The sequence below is a fragment of the Paramisgurnus dabryanus genome, chromosome 8 (assembly GCF_030506205.2).
Source record: "Paramisgurnus dabryanus chromosome 8, PD_genome_1.1, whole genome shotgun sequence".
Lineage (NCBI taxonomy): Eukaryota > Metazoa > Chordata > Actinopteri > Cypriniformes > Cobitidae > Paramisgurnus > Paramisgurnus dabryanus.
In genome coordinates this window covers 9292340-9316593 of record NC_133344.1, presented here as the reverse complement: position 1 = coordinate 9316593, position 24254 = coordinate 9292340, and the positions used below count along the sequence as shown (strand labels likewise).

The following is a 24254-nucleotide window of genomic DNA, read 5'->3' as shown; positions in this document are numbered from 1 at the left end:
TCAATGCATCCTTGAAATAAACTATGAACAAGTGCAATGCCAACTTTATAAAATAAACAAAGTCTCGAATTTGCTGAGTTTTCCTGGTGCAGTTCAATATATTTTATTCATTTTTCAGATGTGCCTGTCAATCAAACCTTAACAGACCTATTTATTCTGATGTAAAAGGAACAGATGGTTTCATCCACAGGTTCCCCAGAGACCCCATGACCCTCTGCCACGAACACAACCCATACAGTCTGACCTCCCAATGCAGGGCAGAATTCACTCCCGGTTTAAATGGAAATTATTTGATTCGGTCAGCTGGAGATGAAAAATCTGCCTGTAGCATTTTACCCTGAGGTATGGGTGGGGGGTGTTGGGAGAAACAATTTATAACATAAATTGCATCCCCAGAGCTTCTATCAACCTAGAAAATATGAAAAAGATCAACCCAGTAACTTAGTTTTGGTAAACCATTTTCTACAAGCATGTGAAAAAATAGGTCATTGAAATTTGGCTCCCCTTGTGATGTCAGAAGGGGATAATACCACCCCTTAACCTGTTACACTCTGAGCCATTGTTTTTTTTACATTTCCACCTGAATGTGGCATGCCCAAATTTAAAAGCCCCTAATAACCACAAACAGTGGAGTAAATCTAAAATTTTGATGTCATTTTACAGGAAACCCCTCCAAATTGTATAAAACACTGTTAAAGAGCTAAACATGGTTGTATGTGTTGTCAGTCCTCTAATAAACACAAAAATAAATAGGCGGTTTTTGATTTTTTTTTTATAAAGTCTGTAATTGAAAGTGTATAACTCTTGCCCTGAGTGGTCCCGAAACCTGCAGAGAATTTTGTTTGATTTCAGGTGATGTCAGCTTGTAGAAGAAAAGGATTTGTCTCTATGCAAAAGTTATTCCATTCCAACTGAAGGGAGGAATAATACCCTTTTTGTATTCATGATGAAGATGACAGACATCAACTTCATTCCAATAAAGGAAACGTCTTAAAAGAACATGTTATTGTTGCAGTCAGAACAGGTCTGACACTTTTGTTAAGCAGTCCAATGGAAGAATGCCAGGAGTGAACTAAGTGAAATAGAAAGTTAGAAAGCAGGTAACAATGATAAAAACAAAGGCCCAGAGGATGATTATTTCCTTGGAAATCGAAACATAAAGCCAAAGACATTGAGACTAGAGAAAGAGAAAGGAAACCATTAACATTATTTAGTCCCTTGCACGATTTACACTAAAGAGTACATTTTATTTCCTTCACCTTCTAATGAAGAAACGGCAGCTCAAAGCATCTTTATTACTCATAACAGTTACAATGGTAAGATCTCTTTTTAATTCGATATGATGAGTAAACTTTCTTTTTTATTTTAAATGAACTATCTGACTTTTAGGAGCTCCACTGGGACCTTGGAAATGTTTCAGCATTTTACCACACATTTTTAAAGTTTGATTTTTATCAATATAATTAATTAAACTGTCAGTAGGAATAAGGGCAGTTTTAATATCAGGAAATCAGGGGATATTTATTAAAACAGGAATTCTGTTATATATTTTCAGCTCCCACATTTGGGATCATTTTTGTCACTCTTTTGTCACCTATTTTCTTCAGCCCTCTGTATTTTCTCAGCTTGTCATAGATCTTTAACCATTTAATCTTGCTTTATAACTAACCATATTGTAGATTTCCAATAATGAAGCCCTAGCTTGACGCTTTATCCACTCCCTTCGTCCACAATCCACATCCAATAATCCACAATACCACTCGTATAAAAAACTGTATCCTTTACTTGCAACAAAAAACTTCAGCACAGGAATATTACAGTAAATAAAAGTGATTATTTAACGATCAAAGAGAGAGAGAGAAAGGTCAAAAAACTATGCGGCTCCATCCGCTTGCCTGACTTATTTTTAGTAAAAAACGTCACAACTTCCGTTTACCACTCTCGCGAGAGTATAAGTAATCAAAGATCTGTGCATTTCAAAGGTAAACATGCATTAACAGTTATTATTCTCAAAATATCCCCAAATAATATAAATGCACTATAAATTATCCACATACATTTTAGATAATTACACAATTAACTTATTGCATAACTGTAAATATTAACTACATTAAACTGTAAATACTGTAAATATGCCCTTCTATTTCCTCCACATAAAAGAATGATGAAAATTACTATTTAACACATAAATTAAAATTATTTATCAAATAACTGCATTTAGGCTCCTACATTACCGGCCCCTAATTGTTATCAGTGTCCTTGGAACAATTACTCAAAACTTAAATTAAAGGAGCCTACATGCTAATTAACAAACTATCTAAAGAAATCTTCTTGGACTTCGCCCTGTCCAAAATAAGGGTTTTCTTCTTTTTGGAACAGCTTATACATTGTCCTCAGATTCTTGAAGAAGACATAGCTTTGTTATAGGGCGACAAAGCTCATTGCTCTTAGTCTTGACTTTCACTTGACGAACGAAGCCTTTCTTGTCAGGAAAAATCTCCACAATTCTTCCAAGTAGCCATGAATTTCTGGGTGATGTATCATCCACAATCAATACTACATCACCAACACTGAAGTTTCTTCCAGGAGTGAACCATCGTTGCCGTTCTTGGAGCTGCATCAGATATTCTTTGCACCAGCGTTTCCAGAAGACATCCGCGAGGTACTGGACTTGCCTCCATCTGCGGTTAGCGTACTGATCATCCTTGCTGAACACTCCTGGGGGTAACTCGGGCTTGACCTTGAGTAACAACAGGTGGTTGGGCGTTAAGGCCTCTAAATCATTGAGATCTGGAGATGCTTGGGTGATTGGCCTGCTGTTTATGATGGCCTCAGCTTCACACAGCAAGGTATGGAGACCTTCTTCATCCAAAAGTTGTTCCTTCACTGTGATATTCAGAATTTTTCTCACTGAGCGGATCAGCCGCTCCCAGCTTCCTCCGTGGTGAGAACCTGCTGGCGGATTAAAGTGCCACTGAACTCCCTTCTCTTGCAAGTTCTTTGCTATCTTGCTGGTGTTCCATTCTTTTATTGATTTTTTCAACTCACTGTCAGCCGACTTGAAATTGGTTCCATTATCAGAGTACATCTCTTTGACTTGTCCTCTTCTTGCAAGAAATCTTCTAATTGCATTGAGGCAAGCATCAGTGTCAAGTGAAGATGCGACTTCTAGATGTACCGCTCGTATGGCAAGACATGTAAAGATAACACCATATCTCTTTATTTGCCCTCTTCCTCTTTTCACTAAAAATGGACCAAAATAGTCAACACCGACTCTTGTGAATGGAGGACTGTCGGGCAAGACTCTGCATCTTGGTAGATCAGCCATGATTTGCTTACCGGCAGTTCCGTGTAGCTTCTTACAGCTGATGCACCTGGACAAAAACTTTCTAATAGCGCCGTTTGCTCCAGGGACCCAGAATCTTTGACGCAGCTGTGCCAACATATGATTTCTCCCGGCATGGGCTGTAACATCATGAATGTGCCTCAGCACAAGCATCGTGATGTGTGAATCTTTCGGCAAGATGGCTTGCTGCTTGGAATCCTCTGGCATTGCTGCGCGGCTCATCCTTCCACCAACTCTGATGACTCCGTTTTGAAGTACAGGGTTCAGCTTGTAAAGTGAACTACTTTTCTTTACCCTTTGATGTTCCTTTAGCATACTCAAGTCTTCTGTGAAGCTTTGTTTTTGACAGTATTTCACAATTTCTCTTTCTGCTACAATCAAATCTTCACAGGTTAGGTGTGTTCCTTTGAAAGCTTTCTTGAACTGATTAATTCTGCTTTCTCCGTGTGAGTTTAGTTCCTTTCTCTTTTCTTTCAGTTCCTTAAGCAGATCTTTAAATTTCAGAAACCAAGCCACAGCGCGTTTTAGTTTTGTCCAAGATGAGTAGTATGTCATCAGCTGTTCCGTAGCATCTTTGAGCTCTTGCGTCTGAATAACATGTGCTTGAACTACCCTTTTAACCTCAGAGTCATCAATGTCTAGCATTCCAGGATCTGGATTTCTGGGCCACTGGTCTTGTGCACAAAGCAGGAAACTTGGTCCTGAAATCCAGCTTTCACTTTTCAAGAACGCTTCAACAGTCTGTCCTCTCGAGACGTGATCAGCAGGATTCAGATTGGTATTCACATATCTCCACTGTGAAGTCTGAGAGTGCTCCAGGATTGTTGTGATCCTATTGGCAACAAAAGTCTTAAATCTTGTACCTTCGCTGTTCAGATACTTCAGCACAGCCGTGCTATCTGTCCAAAAAATTGATTCACTAAGTTCCAGCTCCAACTCTTTCTTCAGAAGCTTGTCCATCTTGATGGCAACTGTGGCTGCAGTTAATTCCATTCTTGGTATGGTTGGGGACTTTAAAGGCGCAACTCTTGCCTTTGCCATAATCAAGGTGGATTGAGCTTCACCACTTGCAGTGCGTAGCAGTAGGTAGCTTGTTGTTCCGTATGCGTCTTCACTAGCATCAGCGAAATGATGTAACTGTGCAAAGACTGGCGCACCGAACTGCTTTGGCTTAACACATCTGTCAACTCCAAAGGTCTCAAGCTGTTGCAAATCAAACATCCACTTTTTCCAACTCTTGATGACATTATCAGGCAGTTCTTCATCCCAGCTATACTTCTGCCGGCATAAGTCTTGCAAGATTCTTTTGGCAGGCAATACCACTGGAGCAAGAAAACCCAATGGATCAAAGATGGAACAGACAAGGGAAAGCAGGCCCCTCCTAGTGTGTGGTCGTACATTGAGGTTGATTTTGAACTTGAACTGATCCGTTTCTGTACACCACTGGATTCCCAGTGCTCTCTCCATAGGCAAGTTATCTGCATCCAAATCCAAATCCTGAAAACCCTGGGCCTTTTCCTCTTCAGGAATGGAGCTGAGCACCCTTCGACTGTTACTTGACCATTTTGTTAGTCGAAATCCACCTTTTGACAACATGCTCCTCAAGTCAGTGCAAAGTGTTATTGCCGTGTCTTCATCTGTAACTGACTTAAGACAATCGTCTACATAAAAATTTTTCTTCACTGTTTTGGCAGCTTCTTGACCAAATTCATCCTCAAAATCTATTGCACATTTCTGTAGTGCAAAGGTTGCAATACTTGGGGAAGACGTCGCGCCGAAAATGTGGACCAACATTTTGTGTTCGACAAGCGCCTGCTCGTAGTTCCCATTGGGCCACCAAAGAAACCTGAGGAAATCAGTGTCTTCATTGCTGACTCTGACCTGGTGGAACATAGCCTCTACATCAGCCATGACTGCAACTGTCTCTTGTCGGAACCTTAAGAGGACCCCCACCAGGGAGCTTGTTAGGTCCGGTCCCTGCAGGAGCTGCTGGTTCAGCGATGTTCCTTGAAAGCCGGCTCCACAATCAAAAACAACACGCAGCTTTTGTTTAACTGGATGTCTAACTCCGTGATGAGGCAGATACCATGTTCGTCCCTCAGTCGGTTGATGTTCAATGTTATCCAGCTTTACTGCGTAGCCCTTTTTGAGGATGTCGTCCATAAATGCAACGTATTCTGCATGAAAATTGACATCTCTGGAGAATCTTTTCCGTAGATTCAGCGCACGTTGCTCTGCGACTGATCTGTTGTTTGGCATGCAGAATGACTTGTTCTTTACCGGCAGGCAAACACTGTAATGACCATCCACAAGTTTTGAGGACTGAGACACCATGTCCATAAACTGGTAATCATCTTTGGACATTTCAAGGTCTTCGCTTTGTCCAGCGTCAGGAAAGTCCTGCTTGAACTGCAGTTGCCAGAGCTCTTCTAGCTTGGCTACTGAGATGCGATTGGTGGTGACTCCTGTCAATGTGTTTGTCTCCCTCATCTCGTTTCCACCTCTGAGTGGCCCATTTACTGTCCAGCCTAAAATTGTTCTTACGGCATATGGGCCGTCATCCACGCTGCTTATCACCTGCAGTGGCTCCATCGCCTTGGGAACATTTGCTCCTATGAGTAATCCAACCTCTGCTTGGATTGTGGGAAGTTTTACCTGCTTTAGATGAGGCCAACTGTCAACATCCTCTTGACGGGGAATATTGTCTTTGGTTACAGGGATGTTTTTCTGTGAAAATACCTCTGAGAGCTCAATAAAGTGGTTACCATCCAAGCTACTGATTTCCATTCCATTCACAATGCAAGTGTTAACAATAGATTCATTCCCCATTGTTTGCAACAAGATGCTTGTATTGCGTCCATTCATACTCAGTTGGTTTATTAATGACTCCGTAGCGAAAGTAGCAGAGCTACCTGGATCCAAAAATGCATACGTTGTCACCGTTTTGGTTCCCTTTTGTGCTTTGACACACACTGGAATGATAGCAAGAGCACAGTTTTCCTTACCGGCCCCGATGACAGTAAAAGTTTCTTTCATGTGTACAAGGGCACTTGAAACAGATTGCTGTTCACAACGCTCGCTTGCTGTTTCTTCTCGCAAGCCTTTAGTGTTCATGTGCAGCAGTGTGGGATGAAGTCGAGAGCATTCTTGGCATTGAGTTTTCTCTTTACAGCTGTTACTCATATGACCATGTTTCAAACATGCAAAACACAGACCCTTGCTTCGCAGGAAATCAATCTTTTCTTTATGCGGCTTGTTCTTGAGTTTTCTGCAGACTGTGAGACTGTGTTGCTCTCCCTTGCAATAAACACAAGGCTTGCTGTTTGCGTCCACTGAGACATTTTGTGTTTTTGGTGTTAGTTGTTTGTCATTTTCAATTTTGAATTTGTTTTCAGTCTGGGATGAGACAATAGCTGCTGTAAATACTTTCTTTGGTTTGAGTGGCTCTGCATATTGTAGGTTTGCTCTCTGCTGTACTGTGTGTTTTGGCCTGGTGGTGGTTTCTTGTATGTTCCCATAGAGTGGGTGTAAGATATATCTAACTTGCTTGTTGACAAATCCGACAAAATCCTTGAACTTCACTCTATTTCTTGTTTTTTCTTGTAGGTCACATGCAGACTTTCTCCATGCTTCTTTTAGTTTATATGGCAACTTGTTAGCCAGTGCCTTTATGTTAGCGGTATTGTCCAAGTCTTCCATGTAGCTTATATCAGTCATTGTGTTGCAGCAGCCTGTGAGGAACAATGCAAAAGACTGAAGTGCAGCGCCATCTTCTGATTTGATTGTCTGCCAATTCAAAGCCTCCTTTATGTAGGCTTCTGCTATCTTGTAGTCATCACCAAAAAACTCCTTCAGCAATTCTTTCGCTTTAGCATAACCTGCTGAGGGTTCCATGTGAATGCAGCTTTTTACCAAGTCATGTGGTTGTCCACTTGTGTACTGCAACAAAAACTGTAGGCGATCACGACTGTCACCAGTGCGACCTTCAACTCCATGTTCAATAGATCTGATAAAGGATTTATACTCAAGTGGATCACCCTTGAATGTTGGAATGGTGAGTTCAGGGAGTAATGTGGCCTTGTGATTCTTCACAAGGTACTCAGTGACGTCAACTTGCTGTGAGAGAGCCTTACATAAACTATCAAGCACAGGTCCATCATTGAGGTCCATTTTTGATGCAGGCAGGGCTATTTCCGGCTTTGCTAACTGAACATTGGTTTCGAAGTTGGACGTAGGCCGTGTGTGCTGTACTGGTGGTTGGTAGGTGCTGTTCACCTCTGTTTCAGCGATCCGTTCTTTAGCTTCTATACTGCTCTCGGATGCTTGTGTGCATTCATATTTTTGCAAAACTTCCATTTTTGCATCTGACTCAGCAAGAGCAGTCTGCATTGCATGCATCTCCTTTCTAGCCTTTATCGCAACCTCTATTCTTTTTTGCTCAGCCTCAAACTCCGCCTCTCGCCGCTTTTCTTCTGCTTGCAGCTCAGCTTCCCGGCGTCTTTTTTCTGCATGCCAGTCTGCTTCTTCCTTTTCTATGGCTAGCTTCTCTCTTAATGCTGCAGCCTTTGCCTTTAATGAAGCACGCTCCATTTCTGCCTTTATTCTGACTGAAGATGATGATGACACACTTCCACATCGTGATCCAGGTCTGCTTGAGCGTTTTGTGGTGGTTTTTGATGATGTAGACCTACTGTCTGTGGGCATTACGTGTTTATCAGTCTCTGCAGCCTGCTCAGAGCGTTTCATGACCTCTTTCATCCATTCCTCACATTTCCAGAAGAAATCATTTATTGACTTATTTTTAAGATCAAACCAATTCTTTTGATCATCCAGGAATTCTTCTTCAGACATAAATTTTCTCAAACTAGAATTTAAGTCGGAAAATTCTTGCTGCAAACCACTGAAATCCACACGCACTTTGTTTTTAACAATGTCAGCATTTGCATCATCTTCCATTAATTGCTCAATATGCTTTACCATGCTTGTTAGCTGGGATAGCTTATACCTGCGTGCATGAAGTTGTCTAGACTTGTGTTCTTCTACAGCCTTCTCAGTCATTTTTACTGTCCGTTTTTCACTGTCTTGTTCATCCATAACGAGTGAATGTTTCCACACTTAAATAGTGCAAATGTCAAAACCATATATTGAGATTAACGCGCAAACAATGCGTTTCGCTTCGTCGTTCAGCCGAACGGCGTCTTTTTATTTATTTATTTATCTACGGCGGCGCGCAGAGCAACCGCACTCCTCGTGCATTAAAGTTACGATCCGCCACAGCAATCAAAGAAACAACTTACAGATTCACTGTGAAAGTATCCTCCTTCCGTCCTTTGTCTCAAGTCAAGCCTTTTCCCAAAGTCCAATAATCCGTGAAGAGCGAGTTTTTTGACTAAAATGTAGATTTCCAATAATGAAGCCCTAGCTTGACGCTTTATCCACTCCCTTCGTCCACAATCCACATCCAATAATCCACAATACCACTCGTATAAAAAACTGTATCCTTTACTTGCAACAAAAAACTTCAGCACAGGAATATTACAGTAAATAAAAGTGATTATTTAACGATCAAAGAGAGAGAGAGAAAGGTCAAAAAACTATGCGGCTCCATCCGCTTGCCTGACTTATTTTTAGTAAAAAACGTCACAACTTCCGTTTACCACTCTCGCGAGAGTATAAGTAATCAAAGATCTGTGCATTTCAAAGGTAAACATGCATTAACAGTTATTATTCTCAAAATATCCCCAAATAATATAAATGCACTATAAATTATCCACATACATTTTAGATAATTACACAATTAACTTATTGCATAACTGTAAATATTAACTACATTAAACTGTAAATACTGTAAATATGCCCTTCTATTTCCTCCACATAAAAGAATGATGAAAATTACTATTTAACACATAAATTAAAATTATTTATCAAATAACTGCATTTAGGCTCCTACACATATGTTTGTGCATAATTAGGACATTAAAATAAATTAGGGAATACAATTTTAAAGGAAGTTGACTAAAGGCTTCCCATTACTTTTGTTTTTGTCTCAACTCAACCGTTTTTAAAAATCTTCTGTACAAACTGCACAAGCTAGTTTGTCATTTGCATGATATGCCTTTATCTTTAATAACAATAGAAAAATACTTTTTGGTATAATAGACGATTCTTATACTGTGTTTTTGTTCACTTGAGGACAAATGTAAAATAATTTGAGAATTAAAGCATTTTGTTCAGTATTATCACTGAGTGACTACGCTGTTTTTCGCAATTACACAGGCATCTATGGTAGCACTGAGAGGACTCATCTTTCTCTTTCTGCTTCATCTGCCTGTTCAGGTGGATGTTGACACAACCATCCTTGCCAAAATGATTCAATATTTTGACGATAAGTATGTCCCCATTGGTACATTTTATGGTAAAAAAAAAAAAGTTGCTTAGAATTTATAAGGCAATGGAAAGTTGTATTTTCTGGAACATGGAGAAATTCTTTCTAGAAATTTGTAATAATCATCTTTTTGATATTATGCCTTCCAGTGTTCAACCAAAGCCTGGTGCTCAGTATGCAATAGCGATTCGTCTCTCAAAGGAACAGTGCAGAGATGAAACTTTTTCTATTGAGACTGTGTTCAGCAGAGCAGACGTTGAAAAAGTAAACAAAACACTCACAGATGGACAAACATGTGAACTCTGTACAGACTCAAAGAATGTAATTGCTGCAAACCCACAATACAAAAACCCCAAAAACCATTCTGAATATCGTCTGCTGTATCCTGTGGGCAGTTCTCCTATGGACAAACTTTTAAAAAATGTAGATAAAAATAGCTGTGTGGTTTTCTATACTTACAACTCACCATGTGTGACAAAGTGCATTAATGGTGAGAAGAATATTTTGGAGGGCCTTTCAAATTGGAAAAATAAGCAACAAGGGGGAGTTAATTTTTTTGTCTTTCAAAACATCTGGAAAAAGGATAAGGGCAAGAAGAATCTATCAAAGGAATTCCAAAAGATTGAAGAGAAAGTGCCCCTTTATCGATGTTTTGGTGAACAAATTAACTGTTTAAAATATGGGGATAATAATAACAATCAGATACTGTCTGACTGAATTAAACTAAATGTATCAAACTCCTTTACTAAGTGATTTAAATGCTTAGGGTTTTTTTGCTTATGAAAGAAATGTCAATCATGAAACTGTATTATGTTTATTCATAATTTTCACTATATGTTCACGCTATATCTGTTTGATTTATATCTGTATGATTTATAAGCTTGTTTCTTTATGGGGCCCTTAAAAGGTCACAAAACTGGTATTCCTATCTTTGTGGGGCACAATGTGAAAGATAACCAACAATTAGCCTCAGAATAGATGTTAGATGTTTGAAGCCTTGGTGTACCTTTAGGTCTTATTCATTGACATTAATTAAGAAAGAAAATGTACAGTGGAACAGTTATAACTATTAATATTTATTATTTAAATTATTAGTAGTGATGCACCGATGTATCGGCCGCCAATATTTATCGGCCGATTTTTGATGAATTTGAAACCATCGGCATATCGGCAATAGCACGAGAAAGGCAGATATCCGATTGTTTATTAATTAACTGCATAAACAAATCCATTATATGTAAAAAAAAAATTAATGTTGTTAATAAAATAAATGCTGAACAGCTAAAACCACCTTTGAAGGTTGTCATGCTGTCTTATTATATTTGAAGAGTTTTGTTGCAAAACGAGATAACCACCGTTTTTTTAATTGTTCAGAAATCTCGTTTTTTGGTTGAGCATTCCAATTAATTTCAATACAACTGCAGTTGGTTTGTTTTGATTTAAACCTTCATAACTTAAAAAATACAGCCAAGTAGCACCATAAACAAAATAATAGCATGATAACATAATAATTAACATGTTTTGACAAAAATGTTAAAAAATGGATTTATCTCGTTTTTGCAATGAAACTATTTGTTTTAGCTTAATTTGTGCCTCTCTTGTTATGTTGGTCAGTTGAATGTTAATTTGATCCAATCCATGTTCAGTAAAAATAATTTGATGCAGAAATAAACTAGCTAATAGACCAACTGTATAGTATTGTATACAAGTGTTTCATATCGGTATCGGCCAGAAGTTGTCTGTTTAAATCAGTATCAGTATCTGTCCAAAAAAATCCTATCGGTGCATCCCTAATTATTATTAAAATATTTATCATTTAATGGCACAATTGAAATTCTGAAGTGTAGGCCTACTGTAAAAAACAACCAGATCATACACTTGTAGGCTACCAGAAAACAGACGGCTATTTTGTCATGAGCAGAATGTTCAAGAGCAAAATGTTATTGCTCATAAATTGTCTCTCTTTGTACCATTTTATTTGTGACCATGAATATATCATATATTTATTTATTATTCTTTTTATTTTATTGTTTGTTTCGAGCAATATCTATAACACATCATAAAACAAAAACAAAACAAAAGCAAAACACATAAATTGACAATACCGCAAGTATTAATCATATAAAATATGAATATATAAAATATGTTTAGATGTGTAAATTAATTTTGTGTGATTCTGTGATTAAACATTTTGAACAATATACTACAAGAAGTGATGGAAATATAACATAGCTTTTATAATAATACAAGATCTAATCTTAAATGTATAAGGTAAAAATGTTTTGTAAATTGTGTCATTTAGTCACATGACTTATGTAAGCTTGGTCTCTAAAGTATCTATCTATAATACTCCGCAACATATTTATAGTAACTTCCTTAGTAAACTGGTTCAAAAGTAATAAATTGTACATTCACATGTAGGCAATTCTGCAAACTTCTTTTGTGTTTTAGATCTTTACTGACAGAAATGCATAACACTGCCATGTCACTTTATAAGCATGCAAAGGAGTTTTAAAGAGATAATTCACCCAAAAATTTTAATTCTGTCATCATGTGGGCCTACTCACTCTCATGTTGTAAATTTCTTTATTCTGATGACCACGAAGGAAGATATTTTGAGGAATGTTTGTAACCAAATCATCCGGGAGCCCCATTCACTTCCATAGTATTTTTTTTCTTACTATGGAAGTGAATGGGGCTCACGAACGGTTTAAACATTCCTCAAAATATCCTTCTTCGTGTTCATCCGAATACAGAAATTCCTAGGTTTGTAACAACATGAGAGAAATTATATCAGAATTTTCATTTTTGGGTGAACTATCCCTTTAATAAATATTCAATGGACTCTTTCTCTCAGAATATTTATCAAATGAAAGGAAATCAATGTATGATTTCATTTAGAAAAATAAATATTGTTTTAAAAAATATTTTTTTAAAATCCATGTCAAAATTATCATCATCAGATATCTTGCCAGGTTCTGTTGCATATATTTTATTCAGGATGTGCCTGTCAATCAAACTGGCAATACACTCTCTTCTCGATGCAAGACAGAATCATTCCTGGTTTCAAATAGACATTGTCAGCTGGAGATGAAAAAATCCGCCTGTAGCATTTTACCCCGAGGTGTATGAGGGGGGGGGGTATCAGGTGTCAGGTGGAATTCAATCAATAAGCAGAACATTGACATCACAGTGAGAAGAGCATTAAATCGAAAAGAAACGAGATGAATAAAAGGAGCCTGGCAGACCTGACCCCAGACAGATCCTTTCTCACGTGTCCTTTCACCACACAAATAGCTCTTAGCTTTTTCTTATCTGCGAATTGAAGTGGCGCGTCACCCACGACTGTAAATAAAAGGCATGACAGAATAGTTCACGTCATGCTGCGTTTGTGCCTCGGGCTGATGTAAGCAAAAAAATCAAACATTAAAGCAGTAGTGTCGTTAAATGTTCACTAGATGGCGAAATAAGATCAGTTCAGGCCTTGTCTTAAAAACTGCATCGATTCGTGAGCCATCAAGTCTCACAAACATATGCTAATAAAAACCACAGTAATAATACGTAGTCTTGTTGTAAATAATTAGTTAATTTAGAAAAATATTTTTTAATGTTTTAATACACTAAAGTTTATTTCAAATGTATTTTTATATAAACATAATTGTGGCCATAAAATGTATATCTATAGCATTTGTTTAATTATTAAGGGATTAGTAGTAGTAGTAGTAGTAGTAGCGTTAGAATTAGTATTAATATTAATATTAGTATTAGTAAAAGTATTTATATTAGTAGTAGTAGTAGTAGTAGTAGTAGTAGTCATACTGACGGCTTCTGTACCGTTTGATTGACTGTTACGTCACTGCAAAATGACACGCCCCGTTCAGCAGTGTTTGCTTAGCGCGTGTGCTCCGTGTCTGTGTCAGTCGCGCGAAGCAGTGCGAGGAATAACGGACTGAGTGAAAGTTTTGGGACGCATGGTATGGCGCTCATGGCCGCGATTATTTACGCGCTCGCGTCGCTTCTCCTGGCGATCTGTGAAGGTCTATCCGTTCCGAGGAATTATCCTGCAAATGAAGGTGAGAAGATTTGGGATAAGCGTATAAGTTTAAGGCATAAAGTGAATGTTAAGCGCAGATCGATCATGCGAGTCAGCCAGGGGATTGATGTCGGTTCTATGATGAACACAGAGAGATTTACAAGTAATTTTACTTTTAAAAATAAAGTTTCAGTCAGGAGTAGGAGACGTTTTACAGCATTTTATCACAGTGAAGTTTATTCTCTAGGTCAGATAACCGGGTAACACTTTACAATAAGGTTACATTTGTTACCGTCAGTCAACTACATTTGTTTACATGAACTACCAAGGAACGATTTTTCTACTGTAGTGAATATTAATTTAATATGCTATACAAATTTAAAATAAAAAGTTGTATCTGTTAACATTAGTTAATGTATAAAGAACTAAATTGAGATAACAATGAACAACTATTTGTACTAACATTTACAGTGATTCATGAAATATTGCTTATTGAAACATTATCTAATGTTAATTTCTTAAGTGTTTATAATATTTACTCTAAATAATACAGACAGCTAAAAAATATGTGTTTTAAATTTTTTTAAAAAATAACTACTTAAATACATTTGACTTCTGGTTCAACACACAACACGACTTAGGATCCACAATTTTGCATTAACAGTAAAAAATAACTAGCCTACTAATCTTACTTGGCCATATGCTGTTTAAAAAAAGTTGACATTTTTAATATATATTTTTGGTGTTTAATTTTATACTTTGTCTTTATCCCCATCTTATTTATATGTTTTATGTCATGCACCTTAAGCATTTTATTATTAAAATATGGTACAATTATTTGGGTATATAACCTTTCGATGGGTCTCTCTTTTTGTTTTTTCCTTTTAGTCACACCTCGCATTAAAAGTTTGAGAACTTTGAACCGTGCAAATGTAAAAAAATGCATATAATGCCATCAAAGTTAAGAAATGCTGTGTTTATTTTTTTTTAAATTGATGATTCTTGTTGACCATATATGATGGGTTTTAAAAATTGTTATGTCTGATTTGAGCTTTTCTTTTGCAAGCACAATTGTTTCCAAAAGTCAAATAAAAATGCTTGTAAAGAAAATTTAATCAGCGTGTCATAATAAGCCGTAATTGAAATTGTTGCACAATGCCTATAAAGAAGGCCGCACTATGGTTAAAACCAGAAGTTTGTGAGATCTCGCTTACATTCCCAGTCTTTTCTCCTTCAGTCACGCTGTTGGATTCCAGATCAGTTCAGGGAGAATTGGACTGGGTCGCCAGCCCGACAGAAGGAGGGGTGAGTCAAGACCATCACGTTCCCCATCTTTCTTCATGTCTCATTGGTATCTCCTACATGGTATCATTGGTATCTGTCCATAATATCTTTCTAGTTTATAAACATGCTTGTATTTGGATGCTAAAACTTACAATGGCTTGAAAGTAATCTTTTAATCATGGTTTCTGTGGTTTTACACACACACAAAGTGTTTGAAAATGAAAATCGATCACCTGAAGTTGTGCACATCTAAAGTTGTGCCTATTTAGGATTAACGCTCGAATTATTTGGCGTTTAGATGCTGTCTAACGTACACCTGAGCGTTTAACATACAGTAAAATAATGCACGTATACACATACAGTACGAATACCTACAAATACAGATGATATCACCCTGTCCTTTCTTTCTCTCTAATGTAAATTCGGTAAGCTACTGCGACGGGTGTCAGGTTTCCCAAATAGTGGAGGTAGACAGAAATGCCCTTTGTTAGGAAACTTTATCCCTTTTTCTAAAAAGAGGTAGGGGGGAGAGACTTGGCAACACGGGGACAGAGAAAAGGTTTGTTTGAATATGTGTGTGAGCGAGAGATTTTAAATGGAGCGGGTCAGTGAGTTCTGTCTGATAATGTATGCATCGTGGGCTCCCTTCACGTTTTTCAACCTCCCATCACCAATTAGCCATTTAACATCTTTAGATCAGGTGCGTTTAAATAACCACATCACCGATTCAATACAATTCCCAGAATTCCCTTTCATTACCGAACCGTTGCAGCTCGGTCGCTTTAGCAGTGATCCAACTCTTATTGAAATCCCGAGTTCCTCTCCTTCTGTGATCTTCGATGTGATGGACGGGCCTTTGGCACAGGCGGTGGGCGGGCATTCAGACTTTAATACGGCCAATTAGCTCCTTTCTACTCGTGTCCTGCTATCTGTAGCTCTGGGTTCTTATCTCAGCGCTGCTCCTCTGGGTCTCAGTAGATGTAGGGACGGACCGAGGGGAGACAATCGCCGCCCTGACGGATGCCAGATTGCTGTCACTTTTGTTATCTCGCAAATGCTCAATTAGTTTTAGTGTATGAGATTGTTAAGGGCCATCAGGCTGGTGTTTTTGGAGCTGTAGCTGCTGGTATCGCTGATGTCCAGAAATGAAAAAAATAAGTGTTTTGGATACGACAATGTTACATTTGAGAAACCAACATGAGAAATTGTGGATGCCATATATCCAAGCCAAAAACTGGAGTTTGCATTGTAATGTATTTGTCATATGCTCAGCGATTGTCTAAAATCAGTGAATCATGGTTTATCAATCTTTGAATGCAAAAAACTTGTGCATTGCATGATTTGACCACTAGCATTGCAATGTGCATACTTGTGTGGGTCTGTACATTTAATACCTAGCAACCGCTTAGGACAGCTTAGCAACCACATAAACCTTGGCACACACTTGCATAGTGGCGACTGGCAGGCGATGTTTGCACATGCAAACACCAGTTCAAGGTCAAAGAGCCAAAATTCAGTGCACTGCACATGTTATACATTATGGACAAAAATGATTTCACAATCAGACTCTTGGGTTTCTCCAATAAAAGTTTAGGTTTATCAAAGATATTTGCAAGTGTTGATATGTTATTTATCACAATTACTGATGATTAGAGTAAATAAACTCAATGAGTCACTGGTTGTAATACCGATGTAGCAGCAGAAGGTGAGAAATGTTCTGGATCTTTTATCAGGCAAGACTGTAAAACATTTATAACTGTCTAGATTTGTTATTGTTCCTGAGGCCAGTAGACGAAAGATAATGGTGTTTCTCTGAGGTTAATTCAGGCTTGTAAGAAAGAAACAGATGTTAAGTTTTACGTCTTCACTTACTCTGCAGTGCTCCGAGGGTTTAGTCTTGTTTTAATCCAGTCCGCTGATGGTGACATCATTGTTTTCGAGTTAGATCACTAGTTCTGTTCTGCTCATCTGAGTCTGACAGTCCTCGTGCTTTGTGCTGTCAACCCCCTGTCAGAGCCGTTTAAGGGAATATATTGCCTAAAAATGAACATTCTGTCATCATTTACTCATTCTCATGTCATTCTACAACCATATGGCTTTTTTGTATAGGGAATATGTTTTACTGTTTGATTCGAGTTAAATTATGGCATGCGAGACTCATTCACATATTATTTTCCACTTCAGTTAGCTGTGTTAACCCTACAACCACTGGGTCAGTATTACTTAAAGCAGGGTAAATCTCCTTACCCTGCCCCAATTCACAATGGAAAGCTTATAAAAATGATTTATAATTTGAGCTGTCAGGTTTTCCCGGAGAAAAGTTTGAAACGCGTCATGCACTGGGATGTACTTCTGTCATGTGGATGTATAATGACAGATCCACCTGCGGGGCGAAGCACAATGCACGCACAGAACATTACTGCGCAAATAACTGCAGTATTATATAGTTTTTATCAAATATGGCGATATAGAGGCCAGAGTTACGGAGTGCAGCTTTAAAAATCATTTAAAAAGTCATACAGATTTGTAGGTTTGGGTTAAAGGAAAACACCACCGTTTTTCAATATTTTACTATGTTCTTACCTCAACTTGGATGGATTAATACAGAACTGTCTTTTTTCAATGCTTGCATTTTTAATCTTTTTACAGCGCTTTTTGAATGTGTTAGCATTTAGCCTAGCCCCATTCATTCCTATGGCTCCAAAAAAAGTTTTATTTTGTGCCACCATACTTACTCGTGTAACTACACATGTAACAGTCTTTAAATAGGGAAAACATGGAAGTGTTTGGTGGTATCTAAATTCATCCCTGTTTGGATCCTAAGGAATGTATGGGGCTAGGCTAAATGCTAACACATTCACGAGGCGCTGTACAAAGATTAAAAGTGCACACATTGAAAAAAGATAGGTATGTATTAAGTCCAAGTTAGTAAGATAAAATATTGGTGAAATATTGAAAAACGGTGGTGTTTACCTTTTAAAAAAATAATGTTTTTAATCGATCTTTAATTTAACAAAACAAAAGTGATTCGGATGAATGATGCTCAGGCCAGTAAAAGAAAAACTGTCACTTACAGCATCTTCATTTTCAGCCCCATCACATCCTAATTTTGTTGTATGCACGCATCTGAAGCGTGCTTGTGGAAAGCCGCATAATCAGACAGCAAACGAATACTGGGTTCACATCTTGCACATAAATGGACAAATTTACACAAAATAATTTTAGAATTCTGTGAATATCCTCATAAACATAATCTGTTGTGTGAATGTAAACAATTCAGGAATGCATGTTTAACAGTACCGTTTATTGGAGTCGTGCATTATACATCTTAAAGTGACAGCACACCAAATAAATTCCATGTCTGTAAAACTTAATTTTTTAAAGCAACATTGAGAACTTATCAATATTGCTTTAAATCTTAATCATAACGGGGAGGGGGGAATAAATAATTGAAATAATCGCATCGTCAAATTGGTCCCAATAACCAGCCGCAATAATGGAATAGAGATGCACTGATGTTGGTATCAGTTGATAAAAAAAATTCTTACTGTCGACCATCTGCTAATAGTTTAAAAATTGCCGATAGTCATGGCTGATATATCTGGTCAATCAAAGGACAACAGAAAAATGCAATGAATTTAAGTTCTGTGAATAGAAAATACAAAGAAACATCACTAGTTTAATGTTCAATATTAGTGGATATAATGTGAATGATTAGCATTCAGAAAATGTAATCAGAATTTAGTTAATTTAAGTTAATTTAACCACCAAACTATTGGTATCCGCAGATATCACTTTGAATAATCGTCTATTGGTATCGGTAGATTTTTTTTTATATCGGTGCATCTCTAATTTGGAGCAGTATAAGGGGCGGTGCACATTTCTCATCTACGTCCGTGCGAAAAACGCGACCGTCTGTTGGTTCTTGTCACATGACCTGCAGTGCGCTTGCGGCATTCTAGAAAGTTGAAATGTTTTTAACTCGATGCGGTGCGGACACACCTGGATAAAACGAGCATTTTGCGACCGTGTTGCTTCCATCATGAGCGCGCATACCACGCACCTACCTACATTAAAATGACGAACTTGAGCTCGCAAAAGACGCAAAATGTGAATCGCCCCTAAAGCAAGTAAATGATAACAGAATTATTAAGTTTTGTTCCATTTGTTCAAGATTAGCAATGCAGAGTCCATGGGTGTTTTTAATTCTCACCTTATAACTTAATTTTTAGGGTAGCTTTTATGTGATTATTTTGTTTGTTATTTATTGGCTTTTTATTTTTTGTATGGTTAGTTTTAGTGCCTGCAATGTTATGTGTATCTTTTAATTTCATCTTTTATGTCAAGCGCTTTGAGATGCTACTTTTAAAGGCGCTATACAAAATAAAGTTTATTATTATTATAAATATATTTTTTAATTCATTTAACTTTTTTGGTTTTGATTCAGTCGAATGTTCGATTTCTAACATTGTTCTTGCGTTTATCTCTACACGCAGTGGGAGGAGGTGAGCATCATGGACGAGAAGAACATCCCCATCAGAACATACCAGGTGTGTAACGTACTGGAACCCAATCAGAACAACTGGCTCCGGACTCACTGGATACAGCGTGGGCCGTCGCAGCGCATCTACATCGAGATTAAATTCACCCTTCGTGACTGTAACAGTTTACCCGGAGTCATTGGCACCTGCAAGGAGACGTTCAACCTCTACTACCTCGAGTCCGACTCCGACAATGAGCATTTTGCGCACGAGAGCCGCTTTACTAAGATCGACACGGTGGCGGCGGACGAGAGTTTTACGCAGGTGGATATCGGCGATCGGATCATAAAGCTCAACACTGAGGTTCGTGACGTTGCCGTTCTGAGCCGCACAGGCTTCTACCTGGCCTTTCAGGATCTTGGTGCGTGTATCGCGCTGGTTTCCGTCCACGTGTTTTATAAGAAATGTCCGCTAGCTGTGAGGAACCTGGCGCAGTTTCCCGACACGGTGACGGGTGCGGACACGTCATCCCTGGTGGAGGTGCGAGGCTCCTGCGTGAATCATTCGGAAGAGCAGGAGGTTCCAAAAATGTACTGCGGGGCAGACGGAGAGTGGTTGGTGCCCATCGGGAATTGCCTGTGTAATCCTGGATACGAGGAACGGAATGAGCAGTGCCAGGGTAAGATGACTGTCACAGTCACACAAGATTAACAAATCAAATGCGGCTGAACGTTAAGTAATGGGTTCATCCATCCTTCTGTCTATCTTTTTGTTCTTTCAAACATTATTCTGTCATCAGGTGATAACGAGAGGCTGATAAAAGTGTTCTGAATGGTTTATCTGTGTTTTTGAGAGAGCCCCTCGCACATTTCTAAAGGTAGAGATGATTTTGTAAAGAGGGTGTACAGGACAGAAGAGAAGATTGCTTCCTTAGTGCTTTTGCTTGTTAGTCTCTAGACATAATTGATGTTTGGCAGGTCCGTGCCACACATGGTTGTGTCTCTATGTGAATGTCATTGTATGCATGTGCGAGTCTAAGGTGGAATGAGTTTAGACATGTTATCCAGAATTTAAAATGGACAAATGCCGTGAGAATGATGAATGGATGGGTGGAAGGGAAAGAAACATTATTATCCCACAAAGCGACATTTCTTTCTCTTATGGATCAAACCGAATAAGAGGCCGTGACGGTAATAAATGGACACGTTGCGCAGACATGTTGACAAAGCAAATAGAAAGTAGTACTACTCTTAAGCCTGATGGATTCTGGGCATGTGCAGCTATTTGTAGACGTCTGAGGCAAAGACGAACTAGAAAACACTTTGCATGGTTTCCACAGTGATGATGAAGGAAACCAGCACCACCCTTGACCTCCGACCTCAGAGGTCACAGATCAGAGGTTATTTTTTCACTCAAGTGCAGCCATCTTGAGCTGTTTAAATTTTTCTTGAGTGCATTTGTGTGTGTGTTTATGTCAGGCCCACCTATTTAATTTTCTGTGATTTTTCAGAGGAGAATCGTATTATAGAAAGATGATTAGTTGGGCCTTTATGAGTATTGATATTTGAATCTAGATTAATTATTCAGAAAATTAGAAACTATGAGCAACATGGTCCAACACTTTTTGGATTTTGTTTTCCTATCCTTGCATTTTTCTACACTTAGAAACGCCATAGAAAATAAATTTTTGCGTCATTTTGAATAAAGTTTCTCAAATACAGTATTAGATGATACTATATATGGATAGTTTATGAACGTACTTTTACTTCATTATTGGAGGTTCTACTGTGTAGTCATGGGCCGGTTACCGGTTTCAAGGTATACAGAGGTTTAAAACAGTCGAGGTTTCAAAACCACTAACATTTTCTGTTATACCGATTGCAAGGTATGTGCTGGGTTTACACAAAATTAATTAAATCATTAAGTCATGTAATTTACATTTTAATATATATTACAAAAATATTTTTAAAAAATAAAGGCTTTATTTTCAACCAGCATACATCATGTATTTTGCTTAAAAATAAAATATGTGTCCAGTTAAAAATTCCTGAAAAAAACAATTTTAGTGTTGCAATGGCAAAACCGCAATACTGTGAAACCGTTGTATTTTTGCTTAAGGTTATCATACCGCCAAAATCTTATACCAGCCCATGCCTACTACTGTGCTTGTACTGTAGAATTTTTTTATATTTTCTTTCTGGTTGTTGCCCCAACATTGGGGTTTACACGACAATGATATACTAAATGCAGAAAATATTTTTTCATAATAATTTTTCGCAAACAATAATCATAATCATCTTTATGTGAACCTCAAAACAGCAAATTTGTGAAAATTGTGTGTTACATGTTGTTTTTTTCTTTCAAATTTTTTTTAATTTGATGTTTTTCATGCCCCAAAATGTTATCATGTAAATGAAAGGCCAAAACGCATAAAGTTTACTTAGTTAAAAATTAGGAAAAGTTTTTAACCAAATATTTCCGATGTAGATTGCATATCTTTTATATAATAAGAAATACTGTGGTATGCCAAAACCAGAGAAAGCTCACATGTATTGGTAAGCGTTCATCGGGTTTACATTTAAATGTATGCATTTGACAAACGCTTTTGTCCAAAGCAATTTACAGTGCATTACAAGGTATTTTTTTTTATCAAAGTGTCCGTTTCCTTCGAACCCATGACCCTTTGTGCTGCTAAAGCAATTGTTTACCACTGAGCTTTACAGAAACACATTGCTTTATTGAAGTTTACATAGCAACACCCTGGCAACCACACAGAAATTGCTTAAATGTAGTTAAAAGAGTGTATTATTAAAAGAGTGTTTTATTTTACGTGCATTAGGGGCGGTTCACATTTTGCGTCTTTTGCAAATACATTATTTTAAATGTAGCCGCATTGCAAGCGTGCTGAAATAGAGAGCGATGCGGTCGCGAAGCGCATAGCAGCACTTTCAAGATTCGCTGCATTGAAACTATCCCTGGGCTGTGGTAAAAGCTGCTGACAGGCTTCTACAGAGCCAGCGTTGTGTTGAAAGACGGCGGCAGTAGAAACAGAGTCTCAGGCTTCTGTGAGAGTTTCGGGTGTTTAACGGGGGATCGGGAGAGGGGTCTTTGGCAGGTCAGAGGTCACTGACTCCTTCATCCATCTCTGACAATCGGTTGACAGCTGTAGAGGAGAAATTTATTAAGACGTCAAAACTCTTGACAGCCGGGGTTCCATGAGACGCCATGGAGACGCGGGAGCTATGATTTCGCTTGCATTCACTTCATCTCTGCTGGTGTCTGTATGGGACGGCGAAATGAAGCTTCTACAGGGTGATTTATGCAGCCTGCCAACGTAGACGACGTAAAACACAGTAACATAATGTGAGAGTTTCAGAAGTGATAGTAGACAGGAAAGAAACTAAAATAAATTTTTCTGATACAACTTCGCTACAAATATAGATAAAATATTTGAGTAAAATCCCCAATTTGTTTTTTTAAAGTTATGTGTTATAAACTGCTTTTAATCTCCATTTTTTTTTTTTACTAAGGCTGCACGCTATTGGTGAAACTGACATTGCTATAATAAGTTTATCTGCAATTAATATTTCATGGATGATTTCACCAGAAGACTCGAAAAGCTCTGTTTGAGAGCAATTAAAGGTTCACCAAAAAAGCACAATTCTGCCATCAAACATGTATGAATTTCTTTGTTCTGCTGAACACAAAGGAAGTTATTTGTAATAACGCAGAAGACAGAATCACCTTTGACTTCAATAGTAGGAAAAATACTACCATAGAAGACGGTTTAGTTACAAACGTTGCTTAAAATATCTTACATTGTATTCAGCTGAACAAAAAATGTATACAGGTTTATAACAACATGAGGGTGACTAAATGATGACTGGATTTGAAAAAAAATGCTCTGCATGTGATTTGCGATGCACAGCGCATTGCAATGTCGATGCTGAAGCGATAAATTAAGCTTATATTCGTAGTTTATTATAATTATTAACTTTTAAAATAATTATTTAAAAAAGTTTTTATTTTAATTTATTTTCGAGAATTTTGTAGAAATGTCTTAGAGGTACAGTGTGTCATTTTAGCTCTCTGGATGTGGTTAAATAAAATGTGCAATAAGGATGATTTCACACCTAGTTCGTTTGAGCCCTCCAAACGCTCTCGGAGCAGTTCAGTGTGTATATGTGAACAAACCAAGTGATCCCAGACCCCCCTTAAATGACCCAAAAGCGCTTTTGAGTTCTTTTGTGGTTTGATTTCTTTTTGAGATGTGAAATCAATGAGGGCCCAGTCCGCTTCGCATGTTGTTTGGACATTGTATCAAAATCAACTGCTGCACAGAAAGCTGGGGTCTGAGTTCTTATAAAGTTGTGATGTGAACAAGAAAGGGTCTGAGATCACTTCAGTTCTGAAGAGGACCAAAAAAAGAACTGGGTCCTCTTTCCACTATATTGTGAACACCAAAGAAACTGAAGTCACATTCGGCTAGTTTTTTTTCTGGTACTCTCATTTCGGTGTAATAATCAAGGACTTTGCTGCGGCAGGAGGTGCAATGATATTACGCAGTGCCCGAAAATAGTCCCCTGCTATGGTAAGGTGCGTAATATCATTGCGCCTGCTGCAGCCATGGTACAGCAGCAAAGTCCTTGATTATTACGTCAGAATAAGAGTATAGTTCCTTCCTAGCCATATCGGTAAAAAAAAACATTTATTTTTCAGTCGGCC

The 24254-nt window shown here is 38.0% G+C and overlaps 2 protein-coding genes across 3 annotated transcripts in view; both read left to right on the top strand.

The window, feature by feature from the left end:
• Positions 1-1190: 1190 nt before the first annotated feature.
• LOC135771839 (uncharacterized) lies at positions 1191-10916 on the top strand. Its single transcript, XM_065282216.1, has 3 exons — positions 1191-1316; positions 9623-9735; positions 9881-10916. Exons 1-3 carry the CDS (start codon positions 1266-1268, stop codon positions 10446-10448), a joined length of 732 nt encoding a protein of 243 aa, XP_065138288.1. The 5' UTR covers positions 1191-1265; the 3' UTR covers positions 10449-10916.
• Positions 10917-13659: 2743 nt separating this feature from the next.
• epha4l (eph receptor A4, like) overlaps positions 13660-24254 on the top strand; it is a 49027-nt gene continuing 38432 nt past the window's right edge. For both annotated transcript variants that reach the window (XM_065282165.2, XM_065282164.2), the window contains exons 1-3: positions 13660-13804; positions 15002-15069; positions 19545-20208. In XM_065282165.2, the coding sequence (XP_065138237.1) occupies positions 13708-13804; positions 15002-15069; positions 19545-20208 (829 nt within the window). In that variant the 5' untranslated portion in view covers positions 13660-13707. The remainder of the gene's footprint in view (positions 13805-15001; positions 15070-19544; positions 20209-24254) is intronic.